Source organism: Macrotis lagotis, chromosome 1, assembly GCF_037893015.1.
Source record: "Macrotis lagotis isolate mMagLag1 chromosome 1, bilby.v1.9.chrom.fasta, whole genome shotgun sequence".
In the NCBI taxonomy this organism is placed as follows: Eukaryota; Metazoa; Chordata; class Mammalia; order Peramelemorphia; family Peramelidae; genus Macrotis; species Macrotis lagotis.
The window spans coordinates 590,388,836-590,413,151 of NC_133658.1; the positions used below are offsets into that span (position 1 = coordinate 590,388,836).

The 24,316-nt window shown below is 36.2% G+C and overlaps 1 protein-coding gene across 3 annotated transcripts; it reads left to right on the forward strand.

Moving 5' to 3' along the window:
• Positions 1 to 987: 987 nt before the first annotated feature.
• FAIM (Fas apoptotic inhibitory molecule) lies at positions 988 to 19,299 on the forward strand. 3 transcript variants are annotated; one of them, XM_074214873.1, is made up of 5 exons: positions 988 to 1,095; positions 10,409 to 10,544; positions 11,368 to 11,596; positions 15,510 to 15,559; positions 18,655 to 19,298. In XM_074214873.1, exons 1-5 carry the CDS (start codon positions 998 to 1,000, stop codon positions 18,802 to 18,804), a joined length of 663 nt encoding a protein of 220 aa, XP_074070974.1. In that variant the 5' UTR covers positions 988 to 997; the 3' UTR covers positions 18,805 to 19,298. The 3 variants fall into 3 exon arrangements, with proteins under 3 accessions (XP_074070974.1, XP_074070976.1, XP_074070975.1); XM_074214875.1 differs by lacking the exon at positions 988 to 1,095 and adding an exon at positions 1,208 to 1,290; XM_074214874.1 differs by lacking the exon at positions 988 to 1,095 and adding an exon at positions 9,517 to 9,575 and having other exon boundaries at positions 18,655 to 19,299.
• The last annotated feature ends 5,017 nt before the right edge of the window (positions 19,300 to 24,316 follow it).

The window sequence follows — 24,316 nt, forward strand, 5'->3', positions numbered from 1 at the left end:
TGGATATTCTATTTCTCGAAGGGAGAGGAGGTAGAGATATAATTGGGGACTGATTGAAAATACAAATGAAAAAATTTTAAAAGAGAAATAGCAACCATCTATTCCTTCCAGAAGGCGGGAAATCCACAAGTGTTACTCATTATACATTTTCAGACTTTTTCAATTTGTTGATTAATTGTGCTTTTTTTTTCTCCTCTCTAAAAAATACTGCTTTATAGGATTGCTGTCTGGGAGGAATACTTGGAGGTATAATGATGTAAGAAACAAAAAATATAGTTAAAATATTTTTTAAAAAAAATAGCAACATAATTACCTAGCTGTGTGGCCTTGGGCAAGTCACTTAACCCCAATGCCTTGCAAAAACTTAAAAAAACCCCAAAATAATAGCAAGTAGGAGAGTGACTTGAACCCAAGAAAACAGGTCTGTAGCCCAGCATTGTTTAACGAAGGAAGCCTGGATCAAGTTCTAAACGGAACTTGTCAGCCGCAAGGATCCTTCCGTTCCCCTGGCACCGAGAGGGGTGGGCGAGGTTGCGGATAGCCCGCCCATTGCTCTCCGGAGCCGTGGTTAGCCCCACAAGCCCCGCGGACCCTGCGCCCGAGCTGGCCCTGGCGCCACCAGCCGCAGCCGCACACGCGTGACCCCCGCGCACTGATGTCATCCTTCAGTCCTCGGGCTCGGAGCCGCCGTACACACGCGCGGGTGGCGACGCCGCCAGAAGCAGGGCCGGGGCCGGGGCGGGGCCGGGCCGGGGCGGGGCCGGGGCGGGGCCGGGGCGGGGCCGGGGCGGGGCCGGGACCACGCCGAGGCCCGGCCCTGCCTGCGCCCCCTCTCACGTCACACTGCCCGGCGGTCGCCGGGCTCCCGAGGGCGGCACGTGGGGGCTCACGCGCGGGGACCAGCTGTGCCGTCAGGGGGCGCCCGCCCTGTTCCCCGGGCGACGGAGGGGAGCGGGCCGGGCGGGGCCTGGGGGCCAGTGCGGGGCGGCGGCGCGGCATGGAGGCCGCGTGGGGCACGCAGGGGAGCTCGGCTCGCCGCGGGCGCGCGGGAGGCGCGGAGGAGCTGGCCTGGGAGGCGCTCTGGGCTCTCTCCAGGTGCGGCCCCTCCCCCGCGGCCGGGGAGCGCGCTCACATTTGGGGGGGCGGGGGCGGGGCGGGCGGGACCCGGGGGGCGCGGCCCCGCCCAGGGCAGCCCGGCCCCGCGAGCGGCCGCCATCTTGCCAAGGGGCGGGGGCGGGGCCGGGGCGGAGCCGCTGGCGGGAGGCGGCGAGGAGGCGCGGAGGCCGCAGGGTGAGGGGGCTCTGCGGGGGGCCGGGGGCGCGGGAGGGACGCGGCGGGGCGGGGGGCCCCATCGCCCCACCGCCTGGGGCCCCGACCCCGCCGGCGGGTGGGGGAGGGGGCGCGGACCGCGGGGCCCCGAGCCCGGGCCCGGGCGGCCCCTCGGCAGAGGCGCGGGCCGGGGAGGGCCGGGGAGCGTGTTTGTGGGGTCCGAGGGGCTCCAAGCCCTTCTCGGCATCCCGGAGCCCGAGCGCCCCGGACTGTGCGGAGCAGCGCAGAATGCGGCCGAACACCCAACTTTGAAACTTGCGTTGCTGCGGCGCAGGGTTTTTTCTTAAATAAGCACCGATGGGTAAAAATACAGATGCCTCAAGGTTTTGAGTCTTTGTAATCCCAAGTGCACAAAATGAAATAGAAAGTTTTCCCGTCCATTTGAATTTTAAAATCTTCCTCATGCACAAATGAAATAAAGTATTTTCCTGTTCTGTCCATTTGAATTTTAAAATCTCCCCTGGCACCATGCTAAATAATTGTTTTTCTCTCTTGTCCATTTGATTTTTTTTAGTTTTTTGGTTTTTTTTTTTTTTTTTTTAGTCTTTGCTAGGCAGTAGGGTTAAGTGGCTTGCCCAAGACCACACAGCTAGGTCATTATTAAGTGTCGAGTCCGGGTTTGAACTCAGGTACTCCTGACTCCTGCTCTATCTACTGCACCATCTAGCCACTCCCTCCATTTGATTTTTTTAAAAAAATCTATGTGTTTAGAATTAAAATTGCTCAGCTGCTACTTGATATACTATTTTGGACAAAGTGACTTATATTTCCAGAGTTAAATGTTTTAAGATAATTTAGAAATGACTCAATTGGAACTTAAAAACTTTGTCCTTTTAAATTTGTTTAGGTATTTTTTTAGTTTTCACATCTTTTCCTAACCCTAACTTTCCTCTACCCATCCCTTATAAAAAATTTTTCTAAGAAAGGCAGTCAGTTCAGTGTAACCAACAGTACAACAGAGCCAGATAGTTCCATATTCTACCATTCTACCCTCTTTACTCCCCTACTTTTTTCCCCTGAAAAGATGGTGTAGTTGTTTGCAATATTTTGTAACCTTATTTAGAGTTTTCTTGGCATAAATACTAGAATGTTTTGCCATTTTCTCCCCAGTTCATTTTACAGATAAGGAAAAACAGAATGAAGTGAAGTCCAGGGTCACATAACTAATCTGAGGCCATATCTGAACTTAGATTTGAACTCAAGACATGAGTCTTCTTGAATCCATTAACTCTGACATCCAATCACCTAAAGAGGAGATACATTTTTCTCAGTTCTCCAAGGCCAAGTGCTTAAATTTCTTTAAAAAGCAAAAATCCTCAGATCTAAAAAAAAAAACCCCAAAAGATTTTTAGATTTTACTCTGATTCATTAATTATTCAGACAAGGAAAGTTAAGATAGTAATACCAATTCAATCATAAGTCAAATCCAAATACTACAAAATTCCATAAGAATAATCAAATTCTCATATACTTTGCAAAGTCCTTGATATCAGAGTAAGTTCCACTGACTGATGGAAGGACTCAAGCCTTTCATTTTCATATTTTTGAGTTGCAGCCAACCACACATTTGGCAATCACTCTTATTATGCTTAAACTGTTGGAATTTAAGCTGGAACGATAAACATTTGTCACCTGGTTACCGTTTTGAATCCTTTCCAGCAAGGTAGAAGCTGCCAGAAGTAGGTAGGCCTTTGGGAACTCAGAATCATTTACATGCCAACGTGAGGCATATAATATGAAATGTCTGCAAAGGTAGGTTAGAACCAGATTGCAAAGGGCATTAAATGCCAAACTACTGAGTTTTTGAGCAGAGAAGTGACATGAACAGTTATATTTAGGGGATAATTAGGTAGCATAGTGATAGTCACACAGAGTAAGAAAGACCTGAGTTCAAAAGGGACCTCCAATACTTCCTAACTAGTGGAATCTAAATTCAGCTGGAAAAGTAAAAAACAAACCACTTCAGTACCTTTGTCAAGAAAGCACCAAGTTTGGGTCACCCAGAATCAGACACCTGAACAAAGACAACAGCCGCACCAAACTGATACTTTTCATTCATTCATACATACGTGTGTATGTGTGTGCGTGCACGTGCATCCAGTTTAAAATTACTTATTTAGGAGATTATATTGCCATCAGGCAACTTTCTGAAACTGTTCCTTACAGACAAGTTGCTGATCTGCCATCATTATGGGGAATTTCTAAACTCAGAGCTCCCTAACTTGATGAGTTTATAGTTCTGGACCTTCAAAATACTCTGAAATAAGTGAGAGATAAGGCTAATCTTAATAATAGAAGATATTTATGTTGTTTTTGAAGTTCTTTGTTGAAGAGGATCATGATATCAGGAAGGTGATGCCAGAACATGCAAGGTGAGGGGTTGCTGTGCAAAGACAACAGCCTTGCTTTCTCCTCAGGATGAATTTGGATGCAGTGGGAGACCTTTTAAAGCTAGATGTTTATGAGATGTTGTACAGTACAAACAAACCACTTGATGTCCATTGTTTCACTCAGATGAAGTAGTGTCAATATTAGTGTCCCTAATGTACAGATGAAGAAATGTTGATACAGAGAATTTGGGTTGTCTGTGGCCACAGACCACACAACTAATGTGTGTGGTAGACTGGACTCAAACGGTCAACTCACTAAACTAAAGCATGTATGATAAAAGCAAAATTATTTCAGCTTGGTCTTTAAGATTTTTGTTTTCATGCTCCATTCCATCTTATACCTCTATACTAGCTGTCACCTCAGTCACTTCTGTCTCTTAAAAGTCCTAGTTTCCTTCAAGGTTCAAATCAAGTGCCACTTTCCAACAGAAATCTCTCCTTACCTCCTACCCTCCTTCTTTTAGGACCTTCCCCCCGCAATTATCTTGTATTTATTTTATATATGTATGCATATGATCTCCCTCAGTGAAGATTATAAGCTCCTTGAAGGCAGGTACATGTTTAATTTTTTAGTTGACTTTCCTAGTACCTAGCAAAGTGGCATATTAGAGTGCTGAATGCTTGTTGATGGACCAGTTGGTTGATTTTGGTGTTTTGCAGCAAATTAAACTTAGTGATTATTTTTCTTGGATGAATGTTAAAAGTGATTTTCATTCCCTGGAAACCTAGCACTGAGGGGGAAGGTGGTTAGTTTCTTTGGAAAAGGAAGCTAGCTACAAAGTAGATAGATAATGCATGTGAATTCTTAATAATCAGTATGTTAAACTCTCAGTTTTTCTAATTAGGTCAAAGAATTATTTTAAACTAAAGAAATGACTGGTGTGAAGTTGTGGTGGATTTGAAATATATGGTAGGCTCATGAGTTTGTATTTTATTCCATGAGCAGTTGGGAGCCACTGAAAAAATGTTGAGCAAGGGAAAGGAGACTTTCCAGACTTTTAAAATAATACAAATAAAAGATGATTAGGGTCTGAGCCATTGTAGCAACTCTGAGTGGAGAAAAGAGTGATGAATGAATGCAAAATAAATTATAGAGATTTTATTGACAAGACTTGGCATCTGTTTGAGTTGAGAGGATGACTCTAAAATTGTGAATGTGCTTGATTAGAAGAATATCCTCATCAGAGGTTGGGAAGTTAGGAAAAAGGGAAGATTGTAGGGAAAAGAAAAGTTCTGATTTGCATATATTGAGTTGAGAAATAGTAGAACGTGAAGAAGGATGTGATGGCCAAGTATTGCAGAAAGGTGAAGGAAGATGAGACCAAAGAAAATGCCACCAGATTAGGGGCAGCTAGGTGGCGTAGTGGATAAAACACCGGCCTTGGAGTCAGAAGTACCTGGGTTCAAATCCCGTCTCAGACACTTAATAATTAGCTAGCTGTGTGGCCTTGGGCAAGCCACTTAACCCCATTTGCCTTGAAAAAACCTAAAAAAAGAAAAAAAGAAAATGCCACCAGATTTAGTAAAGTAAGCATTGTTGATCATTGAGAATAGAATGTGTTATAGTCAGAAAAACTATATTGCAGAGTTAAATATTGAATAGGTGGTAAGGACACAGTTAGCAAGTAATAAGTATAGTACTCTCTAAAAGTTTGCTATTATAGAAGAGAGAAGAAAGTTTGAGAGGTGGCGATATCACTTGAAGATTTTTTGTTTTAAAGGAACGTGTTTATAGGGAGCAGAGAAGGAACTAGTCGTTAGAGATGGGAGTAAGAATTGATCAATGGAACAAACTCCTAGAGAAGATGGGAGAGAATGGAATCAATGATAACAAATAGGTTATTCACCTTGGCAAGAAGTGAAACTCTAGGGCAGCTAGGTGACACAGTGGATAGAGCTCCAGCCCTGAAATCAGGAGGACCTGAGTTCTAATTTGGCCTCAGATACCTATATATGTAACCTTAGGCAAGTCACTTAACCCCTTTGCCTTAAATAAAAACATTTTTAAAAAGTGAAACTTTATTCATTGTGCTTACATAGGAGAAGAAATGATAGCCAAGTCTTCAGGGAAAGATTTTAAAGTGTAGAGAATAAATCTTATGAAATGTGGCTTCAGATTTTTCAGTAAAATAGGAGAAAGAAGGTTTTCTGTTTAAAGGGGAAATAGAGAAGATGTTGAAAAAGCAAACAAGTATTGGAATAGTTGTGAGAAGCTGATTGGAGGGAGTTAATCAGACATCAATAAAATATTGTTTTCCATTAAGTTTGAAAGCCCAGTTGAGGTTGCAAGTGGACCAACCCATAAGTTGATGACAACCTTCAACAAAGTTCATGGGCTCAGGAGTAGGAGCAGAGAGGACCACTGGTAGGAACAGTTGAAGACTGAATTGAAGGCTCCAGATTATAAGAGAATGAGGAAGCAAGAAACTCAATTGTGGAGAATAATAATTTATGACACCATTGGTAGGAGAAGGTCAAGACTGAAAACAAGACCTAGAACATTAGTGATATCCTGGGGGGAAAAGGGAGAAGTATTGAATCAGTTGATAAATATTAAGTGCCATCCATGTGCTAACTTCTTAGAATATAAAATCAACAGTGAGACAGTGGTCTGGTCTCTACCCCTGAGAAACTTACATTCTAGTGAATCTAATCTCATACAATATTTTCCAGAGAACATATACAAAATAAAACACAGTAGGGACACTCACAACTGGCGACTATTAGAAGGAGGGAGCACTTAAGCTGGGCTTTAAAGGTTCCCAGGAGAAGTGAGGACATACATTTTTCCATGATTAATATTCAGACTGGTAGATTCAGTCTTGTCAGGGTTACCTCTTTAAGTAGGTAAAAATCAAGAGATTGAAGATTTGATGTCAACTGCATACAGATGAACCAAAGATCCTAGTAATGATGAAGAGCCAGTTCAGGAGAGTGAGTCAAAAGAAGTACAGGGGGGGGGGTGACCAGGTGGTACAGTGGATAGAGCACTTGTCCTGGAGTCAGGAGGACCTGAGTTCAAATGTGGCCACAGACACTTAATAATTACCTAGTTTTGTGACCTTGGGGTTAAGTGTATCACTTAATCCCATTGCCTTGTAAAAACAAAAAACAAAGCAAAACAAAAATTTTCATGGGACAAACTTAGTCCTGGACATACTCAAAAGAGTAGAAAGACATAGGAATGTATTTAGAATAGAGGATTTCGGAGTTCAATGCCTTGAAGTACTTTCAGTAGCCTGAATTTAAATTTACATTCCTAATGGCTTAAGCTCATTGAAGGTTGTAAATTTTCTTGCCCATACTCATTTATCTTAAATTTCAATTCCCATTTAAATACTTTTGCTATCCATTCCAGTACAAAATTGTTGAGGAAAAAATAGACATTTTATAATTCTGCCTTCTTTTTATCATTTATTATTATCCCATCCCAGGGTTCCATAATCTGCTAGACTTTAGTCCTTAATTATTCCTATCAATTATCTTTTTGTGCCTATCCTTGAATAGAATTTTAAAAGCAATAGTCTTAACCTTTGATCTTTCTACTCTATAAATATAGCCACAAAAGCCTTTTTTGTAGTTATTATATAGTGTCCTCAAAGCTTTGCAGTCATGATGATCACTGTAATTAAATCATTGTTATGAAAATTCTATGATTTTCATTGAAAATATTTAAAATTGTAATTTATTGCTTATCATGAAATAGAAGTTAAAAGGCTAATAGATCTTAATTTTAAACATTTCTTTTTACTTGTTAAGCTGGATTGGATTTGTATGATTAATATTTTAATTTGGGGGCTGGACTTTTGGCTTTTATAGCCTGTTCTTCCTTTGTATCATCTGTAAAATCTAATGATTATCCCATATTGTGATTTAGTAAAGAGAATTGTTTAAGAGTTGGGAGATAAGAGTTATATATGACTTTAACTGAACAAGGTGCTTAAGCCTTTTCTGAATCCATTTCCTCAAATCAGTAGATTAGACTAGATGAATTTTAAAAAGTCCTTTCAACTCTAAAATTCTGTGATTCTTAGATTTGATTATCTCCTGAGTCTAGTTTGTTGTATAGAGCATAATAGAAGATAGTACATATGAGAACATTTTGTAAATTGTAAAGTTCTATATGTAAGTAATATGCTTTTAATGTTTGGATTACAATTATTACTACTTAATCTTAAATTCAACCTTTTCTTTGAAAACACTTTTCACACATGCCCTGACTTTGGAAATACAGGCAACTTGGGAACAATGACTTCTAAATCATATATACAATTGTTCTTTGCTAAGGATCTAACAGTCATAATAAGTTTCTAGCGTTTTGCCAGACTATGGATTCTAGAAATGAAAGGTGATAATAGAATGCATAGTTCTTTTAAGATTTCATTAGATTGTAAATACTCAGGGCTGCTAGGTGGCCCCAGTAGATAGAGCACTGACCCTGGAGTCAGGAGAATCTGAGTTCAAATTTGGCCTCAGACACTTAATGATTGCCTAGCTGTGTGACCCTGGGCAAGTCACTTAACCCCATTGCCTTGCAAAAACCAAAGGGGAAAAAAAGAATGTAAATACTCTGAGAACAAGATCTATGCTGTTGTGGTTGTGGCTATGTTTGTGGTAGTAGCCGTTGTATCTGCAACAGTGCCTTATTATTTAGTCAGTGCTTAATAAATGTTGTATGAATAGGAAAATAAAAACACTTCAGATTTCAAATTATGACAGTTATGTTTCTTTTTAGCTTGGTTCCAAACAAGGAAAAGCAGCACTTTTTCAGTAGATGCCAATTTGTATAGACAAAAAAAATTAAACTGTGACAGAATTATCCAGATAAACAATAGGAATTAGAGATTGTTCTGCATATATACATTCTAAATGTTTTTATGATTACAAGAAACCCTTCCCTAATTTGGGGGATCAGCCTAATGATTCTAGGAATAGAAGTCTTTTAAAAGATTTGTGGATCAATGAGGATTTGTTTGGTGCACCAAATACTTTGAACTTCTGTCTGGGTTTTTTCCCAAAGCTTTCCTTTCTCTTTGCTATTTACATTCTTCTTAAACAAGGGTAGTTGGGGGTAACCTATTTTATTTGATTTCTCCTTAATACTTCTATGAAGCACTTCATAGTTTCTGGTTGTCTCCAAGATGGACTGCTTATCTCCTTTTTATGTTAAAAGGTAGGGACATAAAGGCAACGGCATTGATTTCATATTAGGGCGATATAAAGGAGTATATAGAAAATCACTGGGCCCATGCTGGTTTGACTATGTACTCTAAGCAGTCCTGAATTTGTGAACCAGAAGAGTTTAGTGAATTCTAATTTATTTTGGACTATGTGTGGGTCAAATAGTTCACTTATCAGAAGATGAATTTGGCCGAAATCATTTAGTCACCATTCTAGGATTCTAGGCCCTGGCTCTGCTTCTACTTTGTTTTGTGACATTAAATCACTTAATCTTTCAGAATCTTATTTCCTCCCTTCTAGAAATAGAGGACTGGATTAAATGAATCTAAAGGTCTTTTCCACATCTAAATAACTAAAACTATGTTGATACTTGAAAAACAATTCTTAAAAGTTTTAAGAACAGGAAAAGGGGAAATTAGCCATATTTTGCACAATTTAGATTATGGCCTAGAAATTAGAGATCTCAGTTCTATGATATAAAAGTTCTGTTTATAAACCATATGGGCCCAAAAGAAGGGTAACAAGAGTACTTAGTAGTTTAGTGATCTTTGCTGCTCTCCATATTTCTTCGCTGCAATTCTGCTTTTCTCTCTCCTGGCTGCTATTTGGATTAAAGGCTGCTTTGATAACTATGGCATCCCAAGATGAGATTGCTCTCTTTGAAGATGAAGTAAGGTAAACAGCTTTCATTGCAATATAAACAAGGATGTGAAAAAAAAAAAAATTGTTATGGGCATCCAGAAAAGATATATAGTTGCTGTGTATATAGTAACAAACAATCAAAATATATATACTGTTAAATATATTTTATACAGCTATGTTTTTAGTATTATGGATCATATCATATCCGTCTATAAATTTATTCTAAATATAATCTAACGGTGTAGTTGTAGAACAATTGTCAATCAAATTCACATATACAGTATTAGAAGTTTGTGGTAAACTTCATTTTTTAAAGATATTGGCAGAAAAGTTGCTGTAAATTACACACTTATTTTTAATTCTTTGAATTTTGGATATAGCATTCTTTTTCTTGAGTTCAATTTACTTTTAGTCAAATTTTGATTATTATTAGCATAATTAAACACTCTTTATAATAAACTTTACACCTTGGATTAGAAGGTTTTTATTATTTATATAGTTCAGCCAATGAGGAATAGATTTCAATATTAATTTTATTCTAATTTTAAGAGACTGACCTTTACAAAGCTGTATCCTTGAGCAGAAGAGTATTCTGTTTAGAAGTAATAGATTTTTAATCCTATTAAAATGAAGGAGGCTTTGTTTGGAATTAAAGGACTAATCAGTACAGTAGTTTATATCTTAAAGGAAAATTGGATGTAGTAGAAAAGTTATATTTACATACTTATTAGTCAGTTCTTGAATAATCTTAATATGCAGTAATAGATTCATTTTAAAACCAGGTATTTTCTTATATGGCAAATGATCTTATCATTTGGTTATAGTTATTTTAACATCGTAAAAATTGCTTTGTTTCATTCCCTTAGATCGTGTTACAGCCACAAAGCAACAATGACAGATCTCGTAGCAGTTTGGGAAGTTGCCTTAAGTGATGGTATTCACAAAATTGAATTTGAACATGGGACCACTTCAGGAAAACGAGTTGTGTATGTAGATGGAAAGGTAAGAAGAAAACCCATATCTTGTTTGTAAGTGTAATATGTATGCATGGTTTATACTTGTCTGGAATGTAGACTGAATATTCTGAACAATTAAAGCTGAATCCAGGAAAAAAAGGAGATTCAGATTCTAGCTTGTTATACTGTGCTTTAAAAAGATAAATAATAGTTATAAACTCACTTATTATAATTCCAGGCATTAGTTGGGATTAATTCCATAACTTGTATGATTATGTTTAGTGTTAAGCAGTTTTTGCTAGTTCTCTACCTATGAATCGGTCAGTTTAAAATTGAATTCTGTACTTCTCTAGGATAGAATTGTTTCCTAATACAAGTACCTTGTGGAAATTTGGGGTTATACTTGACATTTTCTAGTTTTAATACTTGTGATTTGATGGATTTAAATTCATTCCATGAGGGGCGGCTAGGTGGTGCAGTGGCTGGCCCTGGAGTCAGGAGTACCTGGGTTCAAATCCGGTCTCAGACACTTAATAATTACCTAGCTGTGTGGCCTTGGGCAAACCACTTAACACCATTTGCCTTGCAAAAACCTTAAAAAAAAATTCATTCCATGATTTGGGGACCAATAATTAACCTGGGTTAACTAAGTATTTTGTTCATTCTGGTATTCCCCCCCCCCCCCATTATTTTCACTTGTCCTGCATTGTTCTGTTATCACAGTTTCTATTGAACAATTTTTTTGTTTGTTTTTAAATATTTAGGGAGAGATTTTTGCTTGCCATCCTCCCCTCTTAGTCCTCTTATAAAAAACTGAATATATCATTCTAGCATTTCTTCTTACTCTACTTTTATATTTTACTACACAGGAAGAGATCAGAAGAGAATGGATGTTCAAATTGGTGGGCAAAGAAACATTTAGTGTTGGAGTTGCAAAAACAAAAGCTACCATAAACATAGATGCAGTCAGTGGTTTTGCATATGAATATACTCTGGAAATTGATGGGAAAAGTCTCAAGAAATATATGGAGAACAGATCAAAAACAACAAATACTTGGGTTTTACATTTGGATGGTGTATATTTTAGAGTTGTATTGGGTAAGTTTGTGTTCCTGCTGTAACATCCATTAATCATTTATAGATTTTTTGTGTGTTTCAGATGGTTTAAATTTTATGTTTAACCTGTTTTTTTCCACTTAGGCATTAACTCTTTCATGAAAACATTGAATAGAGATAACCAAGGGTAACCTGATTTTTGTATTATTAGACACTTCTAATGTGCCAGTTCCAAAGGAAATTTTTTTTTATATGAATGGATGAGTATTTCTTACTTATTTGAAGTCTGAGTTTGTGTCAGGAACTATGTTTTAAAGAAGGAAATGCCATCTCTTTATCCATTCTATCTTGGCATTCTCTTTTTTTTTTTCTTTTTTTGGGTTTTTGCAGGACAAATGGGGTTAAGTGGCTTGCTTAAGGCCACACAGCTAGGTAATTATTAAGTGTCTGAGGCCGGATTTGAACCCAGGTACTCCTGACTCTAGGGCTGGTGCTCTATCCACTATGCCACCTAGTTGCCCCTTATCTTGGCATTTTCTACCAGAACTGTTAGAAATAGTTTTTCTATAATTGTGTGTGTGTGTGTGTGTTTGTGTGTGTGTCTTCCAAGAGCCTTGTCAACTTGAAATCATTAGCTTTTGTAATAGTCTCCTGTGAAATGGTGATAATAGCAGCTACTTCACAAGGCTGATGTGATAACATATATAAACTACCTTATAAACCTTAATAGGCTACATAAATGCTGTTATTGGTTGTTATTAATAACCTCACTGATCTTTGAAAATCTGAAAAGTATATGCACTCATACAAAATGTACTGTTTCTAGTTGAATTAAATTCTCCCACTTTAAAGTCTTTTTTGAAAATAAGTATTAACTACACAGAATGATAATATGCATTCACTGCATTAAGGAAATGTTTAGGTCAAAGACATATGCAAAGCATTATTGTTTGAAGGGAAGTAGCTAAATCAGAGACTTAATTTATTTATAGATTAAAGAGTAAGGAGATTTTTTTCCTAGATTCAAACTTAAGTATACTTATGAGGAACAAATGAAGTGTCATCATATGCTCTATTAAGTTCTGGGATATAAAAATGGAAATGTAAGCATCTCAAAAACACTTATTTGTTCCAGGGATCAAATTTTCAATAACATACAAAGTGCTGATAGATCAAATAGAGAACAGACTTTTATTCCTCAGACTTTGTTTTCTATGCAAAGACGTTTCCTGGTGGAAATCTTATAGCATTTTCAAATCCTGATCCATAACTTTTTATTGGTATCATCTATATTTAATGATATCACCTTTCTCCTCATACTTATTTTCTTCTCTCCAAAATGGTAAGCTGTAAGTATACAAATATTTTTTGGAGCAGGTATTTTTTGGATATTCTCATAAATATAATGAAAATTCAAACCAGAAATATAGGCATAAAATACTACATTTGCAAATTTCTCTTTTAGACCATTGATTTTTTTTTATGACTGTTAACACTTGGACCTGTGTTTATTTTTAATGATTGCTCTATAATGATCTTGAATATTAAGGGAATGTGACTCAAGTAGAATAAAAATAGTCTTCCATAAAAAATTACCTTTCCTTGATATATTTAAACATATTGGTTGTTAAAGATGATGAGACATAATGTACAGAGAGGATTTAAATCCTTAACCTATTTAATTTTTTTTTTTGCAAGACAGTGAGGTTAAGTGATTTGCCCAAGGTCACAAAGTTAGGAAATTATTAAATATTTGAGGCCAAATTTGAATTCAGGTCCTCCTGACTTCAGGGCTAGTGCTCTATCTACTGTGCTATCTACTAGCTGCCCCTAACCTGTTTATTTAAATAGTGTGTGCTCTTGAAGATGAGACAGAATTTTAAAAGGAATTTCTTCAATTTAATTAACTATTTTGTTATGCAGAATAATAAGAGCATTTGTATGAAGCAGGTTGGACTAGCTTGTCCCTTCCAACTCTAAATCTGTGGCTCCTATAGTCTTATGTTTCAGATGTCCTTATAAAATGACTAACCCTAGATTGACTTTTCATTTTCCAGGCTTTTTATTTATCCTGTTATGGATTATCTATGTTCTTAGGTTCCATTCCTTCCTTTTTACCTATTTTTTAAAAATCTTATTGCTCAATAGCAACTCTACCTGAGCTTCAGAAAAGGAAGAAAAACACAAACCCATCAGTTCTCCTATTTATTACTCTGAAAAAGAATTTGTTAGATTGTATATACTTTGTTTCCCACTACTTACCTTAGGAAATCTGAGATAGTTTAGGCTAGGATCTATATTTTTGTAATGTCTTCTAGCAGATTTTCAAGGAATACTTCTAATTAAAGAATAGGTTAGAGTATCATTGTATAAGCTCTTAACAGAAAAGCCACATATATTGTGAGGCGTCTGCTAAAAGCTGGAGTACTTAACATTCAATTTTGTGTTTGAAAAAAAATCAAGATGCAAGAAAATCTTTATTTTTTTTGGTTCTTATATGCTAAGCAAAAATCAGCAATATAATGGGATAATCATGAGGGCAAAAGAAAACTCTGATGTGGTATACTTGTATTAAACTGCCCAGCTCAGAACTCACTCCCTGAAGGAGCCTTAACTAGTGATTATATAGAGAAGGGGAATCTAGTGAAGGTTAGAAGTATAGAACCATAAATAGAATGTTGTCTAATCATCTCCCATTTGTCAGAGAATGGGTTCAAGATCACAGTATTTAAAATGTCATTTCATATCACAGTACTTAATATATACTTGTATTTTAGGTGGTACTAGAATGCTATTAATTTAAGTCCCTTAAAAAACTCAAATCATAGTGAACTGATTCTTTTTTTAAGCTGGGAATATACAAATGAATCACAACTTTCTTTGACATCTTGATAAAAAGCCTTCCTTCCTATTCTATTCCTGATTCTCCCTCTATATTCTTACTTCTCAGATTTAGTGAACATTATTCTAATCCTTTAAAATGGAATACTGTCTGAGATTGACTTTAGTTATAATTGGTCTACAGCTCTGAGTATAGGTCCTAAGGTTGCCTCCATAATAGTTGGTCATTGTTGTTTTTTGTTTATATATTACTAACACAATTTTTACTTCTACAGAAATATAATTAGGGTGTTTCCCGGCCTTCCTGCCTTTTTCTAGACATCAGTTTTCATGAGTGGTTATAGGACTTTTCTTCCCACTTAGCCCTACTCTTCCCCAGTCATACACTCATATACCTGGTGTAAGCTATGGGAAATTTAGAATTTTACATTATACCTTTGAATTTTTTTTAAAAAGGGGAACCGCTACAATATAGCAAGTCAATGTCATTTCCTGAGTATTCAGTATTTTCAGAGTTCCCAATGATTATGTTGTTTACCCTCAAATACTGCCAAAACAAGGAAAATACCAAAACCAAATTATTCTGTCACTAGATCATGGAAATTCAAATTAAAGTTGAAATTCTATTCATCATTTTCTCATTATCATGCTATTTTTTTTTCTGTCAGTTTAAATCACCAGGTTCTCTGGGGAAATTTTTTTCCTGGGAAACAGCTTTTTAGAAAGATATTCACTGATGTTTAAAAGATATTCTGTCAAGAAAATTCTTTTTAGGCACACATTAATTTGCATTACTTGGTTCTTTAATATAATTTTTAGCCTTTAATGTCATTTTGTGCTTTCTTAGGCCCATGATATTGTCTTAAAGGTTTATTTGTTGTTGTCTGTGAATAAGGAATATAAACACATATAATTTAATATTGAGTGAAGCCATGAAAAAATAATGAGAATCAAAGAAGAAAGGGTTTGTATTGTGAAAGGAATTTTTAAAAAGTAATAAACTGGTATAATTTTTATGAAATACTATTGTTAAAGACCAATTTTCCCTTAAAATATAGAATTCTAACAATAACTTCTCAAAGAAGACAGTCTTATCTCTTCTTGTTGCTTACAGAGAAAGACACCATGGATGTTTGGTGCAATGGTAAAAAATTGGAGACAGCAGTAAGTAGTTATTTTTTACTGCCTAAATTCATTCTTTGTATATAATTGGCATTGAAATGCTCTTGATGTTTCAAAAAACAGGTTTTCCTAGATAATAGGTATCATGTAAAAAACTATGACCTTAATAGGGTTTTTTGTTTGTTTGTTTTTAAGTGTGAAATCATCCTGATATTCAGTTCAAGGTACTTTTCTTTAGACAGTGTGGAAATAATTTGTAATGAAACAGTACAGACATATCAGCTTTACACAGATTTTTCTTCCATCTGTGACATTAAAATGATTCTTCATTACTTTTAAGGCCAACTGTATCCATTGCACTAAGCTGCCTCTAATCTCATTCCAGTAATTGGGATAGTTATTCTCAATAATTTTAATCACTTCTTTTAAAATTACATCAGTCGTTTTTACTAGCTTACTTTATTTGTAGGTAATTTTTTTGATTGATCCTCATTGTACTTCTAAACATTCCATTACCTGTGTAAGGAAATTTGCAATCTTGACTATCAAGGTCTTTCTGGGAAATCCTAACTGAAAAATGTTTGAAAAAGAAAAAGAAAATTCATAAAAATCTTAGTTATTAATAGCAGAGGGCAAGTATCATTGTTTTAAATAAATTTATAACATAAACTAATTATTTCTCTTGTGAATACATTTAAGAAAGTAATTCTACTTCCACTTGATGAAAAACTTTTTTTTAATGAGTAGAGATTGTAGATCTCTTCTTTGGTGTTCTTCTCTAGCCCCTTGACAAACATCTTGTTTTAAATTAATCCAACAACTGTTGAATTTTCCTAGTAAAAATTCTTTAACAATAGATTTCTGATTTTGTCAGCCCTCAAATAATCCAAAATAAATAATGAGCTAAAATGTCATTTTTTTTTTGGTCAGTTAGTTGCCAGTGGAATTTCCAAGATGTGGTTTATGGAATGTTAGAACATGTACAAAAACTCAGTTTGCATATGCCCACTTGATTCCCAGCAAATTTAACCAACTGAAATAAGTTGAGATTTGATATTATACCCAGAGTCATACAGTAAAGAAATAGATGCTTTATGGATGTTACAACAAATATTAATATGATAGTCAGAATTGAGGATAAGCCAAAACCAAAAGGGTCAAAGCTGTGAACAAGCCTTAAGATAGTCAATAGAGACTTGATCTAGCTTTTATACAAAGAATAATCTTCATTTTTCTAGCCATAGTGCCAAAATTATTTGATAAATTGCAAGATTCTCAAAATAGTCATGATGTTACTAATTCTGAATCAGAAAATCTGATGAATATAGATTATTTTTAACAGATTATTCTTAACAGTAGATTTTACTTAACAATAAGAAAATTTATTTGTTCAATATTTCCAAAATATTTTTCTAGATATGAGCATAAGAATGCTCAAGTACCTTAATGGTTTCATAACATTATATCCAAAATTTTAAGTCATTTCTCATAATTTGAATACTTACTAATTTGAATGGAACCTAAGACTTTTGGAATTGGAGAGACCTCAGAGGGCATCTAATTTAACCTTCATTCATAGACTAGGGTTTGTTATTTGCCCAAGATCACATAGGTAATACAGAGCTTAGATTTGAAAATACAATGCCTTTTTTATACATAGTGCTTAATATTTATTTAATTCACACAGATCCCCTGATTTGGGGAATCCCCAGATCCCCCAGCATTATTACCAGATACTATCATCTCTCTTCCCCCTTCTCTAGTCTTTGTCTTGATCTTTTACAGTACCATTAGAAGCCAAATCCAAAGGAAGCCTAAATACTTTGAGAGCAACTGTGTCTCCTAACTTGCCCTTGTATATTCACCTCATCTCCTTCCAGAGATCACATCAGCCTTTATCATCGTTAATAGGATTAGCATAGTTTAAGGTGGAGTGAGGATGGGAAGAATTCAGACACAAAATTTTAGCCATGGAAGCATATGTATTGTGTAGCATTAATTTTTTTAAAGGATTACAGGGATCTTCCTGATGCCTTTGTAGATTATAGGAAGCTATAATGAGTAGCTAATAAAATAATGATAACAAAACAATGCAAGACAAGTAAAAATGAATAAATAAATAGCGGGGGGGGGGGGCACAACATACCAGAATGGACAAATTGATGCTGCATGATTACAGAATGGAAGAAGCATGGCTGGACAAGTAGTTATCCAAATGAAACCTGAGGTTTCTACTCAACTACAAGCTCAGTATGATTTTACATTGCATGACAGCCACAAAAGCTGCTTTAATAGAAGATTCCAAGGAAAAGAAGTAATAACCCACTATACTTTCTGACACTGTCCAATTGTGACCTTTACCAAGTTCTAAAAGTGACATTTTAGGAAGGATATTAATGGATGGTGAGAGTATTAGAAACAATATTAATAATATGAACACCTCTGAAGCCTTGGTTCAGGAATGAAAATATTGAGCCTTGAAGAAATATGATAACTGTCTTCAACTATTTGGAGAAAGAATTTAGAAGAATTGGATTCCTTTGCTTGGCCATAAAGGGCAATTTTTAGCTTAAACATTAGGAAGAACTTGCTAACAAATAGTGTTGTCCATGAGTAGAATAGAGCATCTTCCCCATTAGAAGATGTTTAAACAGAGGATGAAAACGTGTTGATGTTTTAGAGGATTCATATTTCAGGTAGGGTTAAGACTAGGTGACCTTTGAGGTCCTTTCCAATTCTATGATTTTTGAGTTTCTGATACCCCCAGTACCTTAGCAAAATCCATTACTTGTGTACTTGAAAAATTGTGTTAGGGTACAATCTTATTTTCCCATCTCATTTTATAATCTTTCAATACTTTTAGTATTAATATGCATGTAAGAGTGCCTAGTTACAACTGGTGATTGATTTCACTTGGATATATTAAAATATCTTTTTCTAAGATTTCAGAAACGTAAGTATATTGTAAATATAGAAATGGTGAATTGTGTTCTGAAGTTTACAGTAGGAAAAGATAATTGTAAACCTTTAATCTTAATATCTTTTCAAAATAGCTTATTTTTTACTAATAATTTAAATGTTTAATGAATACCAGGAAGAGTGAAAATTCATAACTTTTTTTTTTTTTGCTGCTTTAGGGTGAGTTTGTAGATGATGGAACTGAAACTCACTTCAGTATTGATAATCATGAATGTTATATAAAGGCTGTCAGTAGTGGAAAGCGAAAAGAAGGAATTATTCATACTCTAATAGTGGATGATAAAGAAATTGCAGAAACTTTTGAATGACTTACTGTTTGTGAATTTGATTTTTGCAAAGTAAAAAAAAAATCAGGGATTTTAAATTACTGTGGTAATTTAATTGTATTTCCCCATTCACATTTAGTCTGCTGTGCTATTCTTATTTTCTAGTTCTGTAAAATTAATGTTTTATATGAGGCACAGAGGAAAAATTGATTGTTAGATAATGCAAATTATCTTAGATAATGCAAATTATTTTGTAAATAATGTAAAATGTTATAACACACTGAGTGAATGAGAATATAGACTAAAATAGCAAATGTCTTAAAAAGAACTTTTACTATAATAAACTGTAATAAAATTGGTGCTGATTATTTTTTTTTAAAGAAACTTATAAAACTTGTCTTTTTTCAGCTCTTTGAAGAATAGGTGTCATTTATTTGGGTTTAAAATAGATGAAACATCTTTTTTCCCCTCCTTTTTTTTACCAATTAAATTAATATTTTCTTAAGATCTGTCAGCAAGGAATATTTGATGTTATCTATGTATGATTTTAATAAAAAATTGTTGAAATTCAGGTGTGATTTATCCACTTTATAAATTATGCATGATGGATGATGAAAACATATGACAATCAGGAAAATGTATTGCCTTAGATGAAATTCCAGAAAGTTAAAAGTAGGTTCCAAGGCTGCAAATTTGGAACTGTACTCAAAGTTACTAAACTGTGCACACACTTTGATTCTGTGATACCACTATTAGATCTGGAAAAATGCTCCATAGGTATGAATGTATATGTATATATGTGTGTGTGTGTATACATATATATATATACATATATATATATATATATATGTAATGGAATACTTTTGTGTTCTAATAAATAATGAAAGGGAGAGTTCCAGAAAAACTTGGGAAGACTTATGTGAACAACTAAGAGAACGATTTATACAATAATTATATTGTTAAGACAAAGACATAAGAACTCTGATTAATGCAATTATCAACTATGATTCCAGAGAATGATAATGCTGTCTACCTCCTGATGGCCTGATAAGCATAATGAGACATAAATTTTTGAATATGGGCAATATGAGAATTTTTTTTTTGCTTGATTTCCTACTATGGTTTTATTTTGAGGTATTTTCCTGAGGGAAGGGGGAAAAATACTTGATAATTGTGACAGAAAAAAGTATCAGTTACTTGAGGGCCGGGACTGCTTTTGCCTTTCTTTAGGTCCCTAGGTGTTAGCTCCATGCCCAGAACCAAATAAGCATTTAATAAGTATTGATTGATGAACATTCTCATTTAATTCAATTAATATGAACAACCCTGGGAGGAAGGGAGGGCAGGTATTAATAGGTATTATTATTAGTTATATTCCACAAATGAGGAAACAGATTTGGAGAAGCTAAATGGCATTTCAAAGACCACCAATGCTAATAAGTAGCAGGACCAGTCAATGTTCTTTTCATAATAATATTTGACTATAGCATTGTGTTAAAAGTTAATTTTGGTATAAACTGTTGGGGGAGAATGCAAAGAGGGAATCCTAGCAAATTCCTTTTATGACACAAATTATGGTACTGATACCTGAACCAAGAAAAAGCAACAAAAGAAAACTATAGACCAATTTCCCCTAAGGAATATTGATGTAAATTCTTTAAAAAATATATTAGTGGGGCAGCTAGGTGGTGCAGTGGATAGAGCACCAGCCCTGGAGTCAGGAGTAATGAGTTCAAATGCGGCCTCAGACACTTAATAATTACCTAGCTGTGTGGCTTTGGGCAAGCCACTTCACCCTATTTGCCTTGCAAAATCCTAAAAAACAAAACAAAAAATATATATTAGCAAAGGGAATACACTATATAACAAAGACACTGCATGCATCTTTTCATTGCAGCTTTGTCATTAATTATTTTGAACCTTTGAAGATCTTGATTATGAGATGCAGAAGTCTGAAACACCAAAACCTTTTTATATGTTATAAAAATTGAGAATTGGTGTTGAGTGTCCTTGGTTTCCATTGAATTGAAGACCAATTCAGGATCTTTTGAAAACTAATGAATTGGGAGGGGCTAGGTGGCGCAGTGGATAGAGCACTGGCCTTGGAGTCAGGAGTACCTGAGTTCAAATCCAGCCTCCTTAGACACTTAATAATTATCTACCTGTGTGGCCTTGGACAAACCACTTCACCCTATTTGCCTTGCAAAAACATAAGGGAAAAAACCCCCCAAAACTAATGAATTACAAAAGAAAATGGTAGTTAGGAAAGTTTATTGATGACCTCCCTTGAATAGGAATATCTATTTTGTTAATCAAATCAAGAGGGAAGATAGACTAATGAGCCATCCAATCCATTGCTTTCTGCCTAATTTCTTATTTTTTTCCCCTCTGTTTTCCCTCTGTTTATTCTATCTAGATTTTATTGTGGAGAAGTCTTGTAACAATTATGCAGTTTAAATAATCAATGCATTGCAGTTTGCAAACAGAACAATCTGGGGAGCCTTGCTATGGAAACTAATCCAAGGTTCATTGATCAAACTGCCTCTGAGATTGCATTTCTTGAGGCACCTTGTGCAATGAAATTACATTTTATATATAATAGAAACTTAAATTTATTCTCCTTGACATATACTCATGCATACACACATGTACACACACAAGGGGAAAATAACAAATGGTGTGGATGATTTTGCCCACCATTGCATTCATTAAGAATATGCCCAAAGTAAGCTTAAATGGGAGATGTCAGTCTGCTGTTTCTTGTATCTTAGTTCTGATATGTTTTTCATAATGTATCTCATTACACTTAGTTTGATGCCACAAGAGTCTCTTTCCCCACTCCAGACCATCCTTCTCTCAGCTGTCAAATTGATCTTCCTAAAGCACAGATCCCTATTCAAACTTCAGTGACTGGGACCACTAGGTGGCACAGTGGATAGATAACTGGCCCTGGAGTCAGGAGTACCCTGACCTCAGACAATAATTACCTAGCTGTGTGGCCTTGGGCAAGCCACTTAACCCCATTGCCTTGAAAAAAAAACCTTAAAAAAAAACCCCAGTGATTCCCTCATACCTCCAGGATCAAATATAAAATCCTCTGACATTCAAAGCTCTTTTCATATACCTGACAACTTCTGCATAAGTTGTGATCCACTAACAGTCATCCCTGCTAATCCTTGCATAAGAAACTCTCTTGACAAGGCATTTTCTCTGGCCATTTTTACCTAGAACATTCCATTTTTGTTTCCCAGCTTCTCTGGCTTACATAAAATCTCAGCTAAAATCCCATCTTCCACAGGAAACTTCCTGCCCCTTAATTCTCCTCTTTGTAACTCGTCTCCAGTTTGTCCTGTATATATCTTGTTATATATATATATAGTCGTCTGCATTTTGTCTCTTGCATTAGACTGTACCTTGAGAGCAGGGACTGTTTTTTGTCTTTCTTCGTATCCCCCAGTGCTTAGGAGAAGCCCTGGTATCTAATAGGTGCTTAATAAATGCTCATTGACTGACTGACCAACGATCACATAGCTAGTAAAATTGAATCTGCAACCTGGGAGACACTGGCACAGGACGACCCAACATGACATGCTCTCATCAGTGAGGATGCTATGCTTTGAGGGAAGCAGAATGGAAGCAGCTCAAAAGAAACATAAGATACATAAATTTAGAGTAACCACCCCAGGTGTTCACATGGAATATTTGCATCTGCCCCTGTGGTAGAGCATTCTGAGCCTTGGATTGATCAGCCACAGTTGAACTCATTGCAACTTGAGATGGGCTGAGGGTATACTTCAATACATGCTTAGTGTAACCAAAATGGTTTAAAAGAAAATTAAACTTAGGAACTGACATTTTACTGACCCTGAGCTGACTCAGTGACTCTCCCATTTCCTAGGCTAAACTCCAAGGATACAAGGGCTTGCAACAAAACCCAACTCTACAACATGTTCTACCCCCGCCCCCGTCTTTCCAGAGCCCTAGAAAACTGCAATAGATAGTGCAGCCAAAACTTTTAGAAACAAAAACCTACCAGGTGGGGGAGGGGATGGCGAATTTCCTGTATTACCACTGAAAAGCTCAGAGCAGGGGGCGGCTAGGTGGCACAGTGGATAAAGCACCAACCCTGGAGTCAGAAGTACCTGGGTTCAAATCCGGTCTCAGACAATAATTACCTAGCTATGTGGCCTTGGGCAAGCTACTTAACCCCATTTGCCTTGCAAAAACCTAAAAAAAAAAAAAAAAAAAAAAAAAAGCTCAGAGCAGTGTTATAGCAAATAACCCCATAACACCAGCAGAGCTAGTCCCTGGACAGGCAATCCTAAAACCAGCGCTCTAAAGCTCTGAACTGATAGGGGCCCATAAAACTGAGGAACAGAGGGAGCAGGACAGGATATCTTTAGTGCCCAGGGAGAAAGGAGAAAAGGGGAAGCTGTGCAGCTCTCCATCAAGCATGAAGGAAAGAACATAGCATACAACTGGGCTTAGTTTTGTATCTACCTCCGAAGAAAACTGTAATCAGAGAGATTCAGAAAATGAATAATGGGAAAAATAAGAAAAAAAATCCCTTGAAATTACCAAAGATTTCAAGAAAAGTCACTAACATTTTTACATAAGCATATAAATCACCAGGGAAACATGTCAGAAGGAAACATCCTCCAGATCTAGTAAACAAGTTCAGGTATCCGAATAAATACTGCAAAACAACAGAAAATAATCCAATATTTGATGAGTCAGAGAAACCTGTGGAATTTGAGAACATGTAACCACAGCACATTGTTTCTGAATGGTTCAAAAAAGAAATGAGAATTATGAAAACAACTGATGGTTTGCACAGCAAAAATAATAGGCAGAGTAGAAACACTAGCGTTTACATCGACAAATCTCTGAATCATCCCCCTTCTCCATGCTGTCATCACTTAGGCCAAGACATTACTATGTGATTATATAATCTTAAGTAAATCAGCACTAAAGTAGTACAGGTGATCTAGTGGGAAAAAGCCAAATTCCTACAGTTGGGGAGGGGATCCTGTCTTTATTCCCATTAGGAGTGGGGAAAGGTTTATTTCACAGTTATTAAACCCATTTTAATCCTCAACAATCTGAGTTCATGGGTTTTTTTTTTAGTTTTTGCAAGGTAATGGGGTTAAGTGACTTGCTCAAGGTCACACAGCTAGGTAATTAAGTGTTTGAGGCTGGATTTGAATTCAGGTTCTCCTGACTCCAGGGCTGGTGCTCTATCCACTGCTCCACCTAGCTGCCCCCCAATCTGAGTTCATTTTTGACACATTTAATTACAATTTAATTTAACATTAAGTACTTGGTATATATATATATACATATATATATATATATATGTATATATGTATATATATATAAGCATTGTACTGAATTCTTGGGTTTCAAAGATGTATATAGAATCTCCTCTCCATTCAAAAATCAAATGTAGATAACCCAGATAAAAACTGGAAATGCATATCTACAAAGGAGAAATCAAGATAATGTGCTATATATGAGAATTGTGAGGAAGACATTACCTTCATCTGGAAGATAA

What these genes read in the sequence shown, in the direction of transcription:
- FAIM (XM_074214873.1), top strand. Translation starts at nt 998, where the DNA reads ATGGAGGCCGCGTGGGGCACGCAGGGGAGCTCGGCTCGCCGCGGGCGC. An exon ending in GCGCTCTGGGCTCTCTCCAG is followed by an intron (nt 1,096 to 10,408) that starts GTGCGGCCCCTC and finishes TCATTCCCTTAG; the next exon opens with ATCGTGTTACAGCCACAAAG. An exon ending in ATATTTTAGAGTTGTATTGG is followed by an intron (nt 11,597 to 15,509) that starts GTAAGTTTGTGT and finishes TGTTGCTTACAG; the next exon opens with AGAAAGACACCATGGATGTT.